Source organism: Puntigrus tetrazona, chromosome 15 (assembly GCF_018831695.1).
Source record: "Puntigrus tetrazona isolate hp1 chromosome 15, ASM1883169v1, whole genome shotgun sequence".
Lineage (NCBI taxonomy): Eukaryota > Metazoa > Chordata > Actinopteri > Cypriniformes > Cyprinidae > Puntigrus > Puntigrus tetrazona.
The window spans coordinates 22,092,063-22,099,562 of record NC_056713.1 but is presented as its reverse complement, the minus strand read 5'-3'; the positions used below and the strand labels follow the sequence as shown (position 1 = coordinate 22,099,562).

Below are 7,500 nucleotides of genomic sequence, written 5' to 3'. Positions count from 1 at the left end.
GCATGCGAAGTGCAGCGTATCCCAGCATGCATTAAAGGTGTTAAATGAGCCATACAGCATGACGTGCTTAAATCAGTTTTACCAAATCTTAACATGCCTGAGTGTTTACGACGAACGAGCGCGGATTCTCATCTTTCCTTTAAGTTATCTCAGCCAGACACGCACACACCCGCAACTCCATTACAGCCCATATCTGTCAGAGCAGACGGCGTGATGGATGTGCGTCAGAGATGAGTGTGTTAGGTGGGTGAAGGGGGGGCCGCCGACCCCTGTGTTTTTGGCTGGAGGGGGTCGTCTCAGAGTCCCCCGAGGGACGACCCTAAATCACGTTTAGTCTGTCGGGCCTGGCAGAGGAAGACGGATCTGTGAGATGGTAGAGGGCCGCCGTCGAGCTGCTGCTACAGCTGGCGGGGGATCGAATTGTTTAACAGAATCACACACACACACACACACACACGCTAATGCACAGAGATGAAACTCTATCTTAAGCATTCCGATTTGGGACGCTTGTAGACAGGCCGGCAATAAACGTTTTGCGCAGTTAATCTAAATAAATGCATGGCTTTATGCAAAGGTGGCGGTTTAATTAAATATATGAAGCATCTCACAGAGGCTCGGTTCACGGTAGCCGCTCTACTCCGCGTCCGCTTTTGGGTCGAGTCTCTGCTTTTGTAAATGCAACATGCACCAAACGTCTTCCCGAGCTTGTAATGAGAATCGCTCGGAAACCGGCTGCTGACATCAAAAGAGAAGCTGTGGTTTTCTTTCGAAAGGAAAGCTCAACTATTTAATGCTTGTGAATTAAAACACGAAGGCAGCCGTAGTATTATAACAAGGGGTAAAGAGGTACTTTAAGGGTTCGTGTCAAAATCTCAATATTCTGAAAATGAAGAAAATAAAAAAAAGTCATACATATTAGTATTGAAATTTAAATAAAATCAATTGTATTCATTTTGCAGTGAAATAATAGGTATATTTCTTGTTATTGTTGAATATTTTCGTTCTTCTTAATATTCATATTTTATGGTCTTAATGATATATAGTCGCTAGTGCAGTCAGATGATTAATCGTGATTAATTGCATCCAAAAAATGTTTTTTTTTTACATATGTGTGTTTATTGTGTATATTTATTATGTATATATAAATACACACACATACAGTATATATTTTAAAAAATCTGCATTTAAAATTATTTATAATTTAGAAATATTCTTAATATATAAACAGTTTTTTTCTTAAATATATACATGTATGTGTGTGTATTACCATACATATATATATATATATATATATATATATATATATATATATATATATATATATATATATATATATATATATATATATATATATATATATATATATATATATATATATATATATATATATATATATATATATATATATATATATATATATATATATATATATATATATATATATATATTATTTATTAAATATATAATAAATATACACAGTACACTACACATACATGTAATATGTAAAAAAACCTTTTTAATTTGGATGCTGTTATTCACCATCAATCATTTGACAGCACTAATAATAACACAATATCTGGCTAAATTTTGCAACCCTACAAACCCAACACACTTTATAATAATTATAATATTTTTTCCCCCTCTAAATTGCGCAGCCCTACTATATATGATGAAGTATGTTAAATATAACAATAGTTAACCGGCTGAAAGCATCCTCATTGCAGGTTTGTTTACATGTTTTGAAAAAAAAGTTCATTTAAAACTCACCGCTGTGATGTCAGCGTGTCGTTAGTGGTCGTCAGGGTGTTGCCATGTGGTTTTTAGGGTGTTGCTACGTGGTCTCTGTGCATTATCCTTTTTATTTGTTTGCTCGACACTTTCATTGACCTAAAACATCATTTACGTGTGGAAACTAGGCCAGAAAAACAGCGGTCTTAGAGTTTGATGTCTGTTCAGTGGCAAGTCTGAGCGACTGTAATAGTGACGCTTGACAAACAACCACTAATTAGCCAAAATGCCCAAGACAATGTGTAGAATTTTGCCAAAAACAGCATTTGAGGTTTGTGGAAATGTGCCGAGCGTTTGTGGTTTTGATGAGTAGAGACTGTTTGGCTGAGGAAGCTAATACATAAAGATCTCTGTCATCTTCCAGATCCGTTTTCACTTTCTCCCGCTGTTTTTCTCGTTTCGTTTATTGTGTTTGCGTCTTTGGAAAAGCGGAGAAGACGCGGCACATCTTTGTTGTGTCCTGTTCTAAGTCTGTTTGACTTTCTCACCCTCGACAAAAACAGCTTCGGTGGGGAAAAAAAAAACAGACAGACAATAGCGGTCTTAACTCCAAATCCACAGTTTAGAAGAAGAAAAAAGCTCTCCTTGTCCTCCGGCTTTATCCTTTCCCTCTCTGTTCGTCTGTGACGTGATAAAAGAAAGACAGATGCGTCAGGAAAACCTGACAAAAGTACAATTTAGTAAGCATAAACCTTTTATAAACATGTTAACTCTTTCTGTCTGTCCTCAGCTCCCTCCACGGTCATGGTGGTTCAGAGTAAGGACATCACGCGCCACACGCTCTCTCTGTTCTGGGACGAGCCCGACAAACCCAACGGCGTCATCCTGGAGTACGAGGTCAAATACTACGAGAAGGTGAACCTTTTTGTTTTATTGTCATATTTTAAAAAAAAAAAAAATCTGGGGTACACTGTTCCTTTAACTTTTTCCCCATCTACGTTTTTGTTACGTCGCCAGTTTCTGCCAGCATTTTTGATGATTTTCACCTACATTTGAAGGCCTTTAGATTATTTTCTGCTATGCATATATTAACATATTATATATTAAAAAAAAAAAAAATAATAATAAAAAAAAATATATATATATATATATATATATATATATATATATATATATATATATATATATATATATATATATATATAATTTATTTATTTATTTATTTTTTATTATATGTGTATGTGTTCCAGGTTTAATCACAAACACAACATTTTGGATGCATATATATAACTGATGCATGTTTATGAAAATAAGTAATTCATTCAAATGTCATATTATTTTACCTGTAAATATTTATATGAATAATTGAAATTACATTCAATAAACACAACAAACAGACACACACACACACATTTAGACTACATACATACTGTACACACACACACACACACACACACATATAGATACACACACACACACACACACACATATTCTATTTATATATAGATCATGCACACACATACAAAGACATACATATTTATATTCATATTCACATTTAATGGCTTATCGTTCTATCCATGACATGATTACAGATGTTTCTTTGTATAGACATCTCTCTCAATGACTTCATCCCGATCAGATTCAAAATGGTCAAAACAAGATCTATATGCATGATCTATATATATATATATATATATTTATGTGTGTGTATATAATTATATAATTATGGCGACTGTCTTTTTTTAAGCCCAGTAGATCCAGGAAGTCCCGTAACTCATTCAGCACAAGCGCAAAGGTTTTCCTTACCGTAATACACCTAGAATAGGGATTGGCGTAAAAACGTCAATGTCAATGGCAAGGAAAGAGTTAAGAAGCTTCCTAAACAGGAAGTGAGGTTTTTATTCAAATGAAAATAGCCCCTAGCGTGCCCTTTGACTTCTTACCTTCCTCTTGCCACCGTTCTGTTTTTATTTATGAATCTCAGGATCAGAACGAGAGGAGTTATCGCATCGTGAAGACCATGTCTCGTAGCGCCGATATTAAAGACCTGACTCCGCTGACCTCGTACGTGTTTCACGTGCGCGCTCGCACCGCCGCAGGATACGGGGAGTTCAGCGCGCCCTTTGAGTTCAGCACCAACACCGGTGAGTACAGAGCTTCATATACACTCAATAAATATGAAGCATTCCTACAGTAATATTAAAAAATGTGTCCCAAATGACACACAATGCGCGGTACACTTACTCATGTGCTAGTGTTATTATATAAGGTTGTTATGAAGTGTACACTTTGTTTTTTAGATTATTTCAATGCATTTCTTTTAGAATTTATTTATTATTTATGCTGCAAACCGCATGGAATACTGCAGAAATATATGAATTGGGACTCACAATGTGCTGCATGAATAAGAGAGTAAATGTAATCGCGTCTCTTTAGTCGCAGCTCCTGTTGTCGGAGGAGTCATGAGCTCTGCCGTGCTGCTGCTGTTGGTGGCCGGATGCGTCGTCGTCCTCCTCCTCATCCTCATCATTACCTTCATCATCACCAAAAGGTGACAGAACATTTTTTGCATGATTACAGACCGTTGTCGCTATCGTTTAAAGAAACTAAAACTAAAACATAAAATAGTTTTTGGAAATAAAGCTGCAATCATATAAAATAAAATATAAATAAAAAATTTTAATATAATATATATTATAAAATAATAAATAATGCTGGTTTTACATTTTAATAAAATAAAAATAAAACGTTTTCTTTACATAATATATTTGTGAATACTGTGCATATTTGTTATGTACATATAAACATGTTATGTTATATCAATAATATTAAATATAAATATGCATTTAAATGTAAATACCTTCAAAATATATGTGTTATTTTAATATATATTTACGTAATAAATAAACAGTACAAACTCACATATTATGTAAAGAAAACATTTATTTCGGATGCAATTGATCGTGATTTTTTTGACAAGCATTCAGAAGTACTATTATAGTTTATAAAAAAAAAATGCAATGCTACTGTAATAGATAGAAGTATAAATGCTGAAGAATTGTGAATGTTTTAATCTCAGGAGGAGCAAATACAGCAAAACTAAACAGGCAGAGGAGAAAAACCTGCAGCCAGGTAAGAAAACACCTTTCATCAGCTGGAACAAAACAGGAAAATGTTCCATTCCTGAAGCTTCAGTTAATGTGCCGGTAGGAGTGAGAATATACGTGGACCCTTTCACCTACGAAGACCCCAACCAGGCCATCAGGGAGTTCGCTAAGGAGATCAATACCTCCTGTATCAAGATCGAGAAGGTGATCGGCATTGGTAGGTTAACAGCCTTATTACGTCTTCAGGGTGTCGTTCACTGATGACAGGTACACGTGAAAGTCACTTCCTGTCTCTGCAGGGGAGTTTGGCGAGGTGTGCAGCGGTCGTCTGAAGCTTCCTGGAAAGCGAGAGATCTGTGTGGCCATCAAGACCCTGAAGGCGGGGTTTACTGAGCAGCAGAGGCTGGACTTCCTGAGTGAGGCCAGCGTGATTGGCCAGTTTGAGCATCCTAATATCATTCACCTGGAAGGAGTGGTCACCAAATGTAAGTCAAAGCTGACATTATACACTTTTATTTGTTTCCTATATACATGCTTTTGAACATTTTTATTAAATGTTTTTAATATGACAGAAACTGTATTTAACGTGATAACCTCACATCCCTCTGCAAAAATATATATATATATATATATATATATTTTTTTTTTTTTCAAAAAATATATTTTTCTATCACCTTTTAATGCACTAACTATTATTCAAATAAAAAGATCCAAATTCCTATATTTCATGCTAATAAAACCTTTATAACAGCAGAATGCTGTGGTCAGAAGTTGGGATATTAATGAGCTCAGACCCCCTGAAGAAACAGGCTGCTCATAGAACATGGTTTTCTTTTGATGTGCTAATGGTCGTGTGTGTTTATGTATGCATGTCCAGCTTATCTGTCTGTTTGCTTGCTGAGCATGTCTTGACAAAAACGGCTATGTGATGCACACACACACACACACACACACACAGCCTTGTGGTCTCCAGATGGAGTGGGTCGCTCTGGACAGCTAATGTGAGCTAAAAAGCACAGCAGACTCATTAATCACGTCGTCAGAGCTAAATGTGTTTGGGGTTAGAGTGTCACCCTATATCTCTAACCTACAGCCTCTGCTGTGTGTGTGTGTGTGTGTGTGTGTGTGTGTGTGTGTGTGTGTGTGTGTGTGTGTGTGTGTGTGTGTGTGTGTGTGTGTGTGTGTGTGTGTGTGTGTGTGTGTGTGTGTGTGAGAAAGTCAGACTCCACACTCAACACTTTTAGTATGGTTCTTATTCGTCTTGGCTTTCCTCCTTCTTTATTTTTCTTTTTTTATATCTGTCTTTGCACTTTTTTTATCAATAAGAGTGATAATGAATTAAAAGGTTCATTTTAAACATTTACACAATGGATTTACATTTTTAATTGTAAATTTCAGTTGTTAATTACATGTTTTTTTAATTATATCTACATTTAAAATTTAAAACATATATAGGTATTTGATATATTAAATTACATTGTTATATATTTATATTTTTATATATTTTATACATGATTTATTATATAATATATAAATATATGATTTTTATTTATATAAATATATGATTTTATATAAAGTTTGGCACAATATTTGGTATTTTATTATATTTGTAAGTGATATATAGATATATTTCTATATTTTATATAATAATTTATTTATAGATATATTTGTATATGTGTATATGTATATACTCTTTACATAATATATTTGTGTATACTGGGTATATTTATTATGTAAATATATGTTAAACACATGCATGTATATATTTAATTAAAAATAATAATACATATATTAATATTAATATTAATAATTTATATAATATATATATATATATATATATATATATATATATATATATATATATATATATATATATATATATAAGTATAATAAAATAAAATATATATTTACTGACTTCTGTCTGTCTGCAAGACATTGCTTATAATCTCCATCAAAACATAACCCAATATACTATTTGTAATATATGCACGTTATTTAAATAAAGTATGCTGTATATGCCTAAAGTAAGTTTTGAGCAGCAGGTGACATCAAAACACTGATTGATTTATAATCCCTTAGGATATTCGGTTGGTGGGAGACATTTCTAACAGTTGGATACCAGCCAGCACTGTCAACGTTTCATTTAATTTTAGCTCATAACCGTCACCATGAAACTATAAAGCCATCTTAAGTCCCTCGCTTTGCGTTACAGAAGAGCTAATGGAGTTGAATGCCTAATTTGCATAATGTAAATGAGTATAAAGTGAATCTAAATATGTAAATAAGGTGGTGTGGGATAGCTGGGCCTCTCTGTGTCCCTCATCAATGATTCAACAGCATTTTTTTTGTCATTATTTGTAGTTGTATTTTAAATGCAATAGTAAAATTAAATTTTGTGGGTTTTTTACAGTTTTTTTGTTTCATTATAAATAGTATTTTGTGTTGTGTTTTGATGGAGAGTATAACCCCTGTCTCGGAGAGTATATTGTCGGCACAGCCGTACACACGCGGAGTCAGTAAACGCTTCATTAGCATCGTAATGGGGCGGGGAGGGGCGGGGCTGGGAAACTCAGACAGTGAAGGGGCGGGGTCAGAGGTCACCTGCTCTTCAGGCCCTCTGGAGGAGCTGTCAGTCAAACTCGCCTCAAGGTCATCGGAAAGGCCA

General features: G+C 34.4%; 1 protein-coding gene across 1 annotated transcript in view; it reads left to right on the top strand.

Moving 5' to 3' along the window:
- The window catches only part of epha4l (eph receptor A4, like), a 37,711-nt gene that overhangs the window by 22,773 nt on the left and 7,438 nt on the right, over positions 1 to 7,500 (top strand). The window contains exons 6-11 of the mRNA XM_043258697.1: positions 2,519 to 2,643; positions 3,713 to 3,872; positions 4,165 to 4,279; positions 4,808 to 4,860; positions 4,939 to 5,052; positions 5,135 to 5,320. Coding sequence (XP_043114632.1) covers positions 2,519 to 2,643; positions 3,713 to 3,872; positions 4,165 to 4,279; positions 4,808 to 4,860; positions 4,939 to 5,052; positions 5,135 to 5,320 — 753 coding nt within the window. The remainder of the gene's footprint in view (positions 1 to 2,518; positions 2,644 to 3,712; positions 3,873 to 4,164; positions 4,280 to 4,807; positions 4,861 to 4,938; positions 5,053 to 5,134; positions 5,321 to 7,500) is intronic.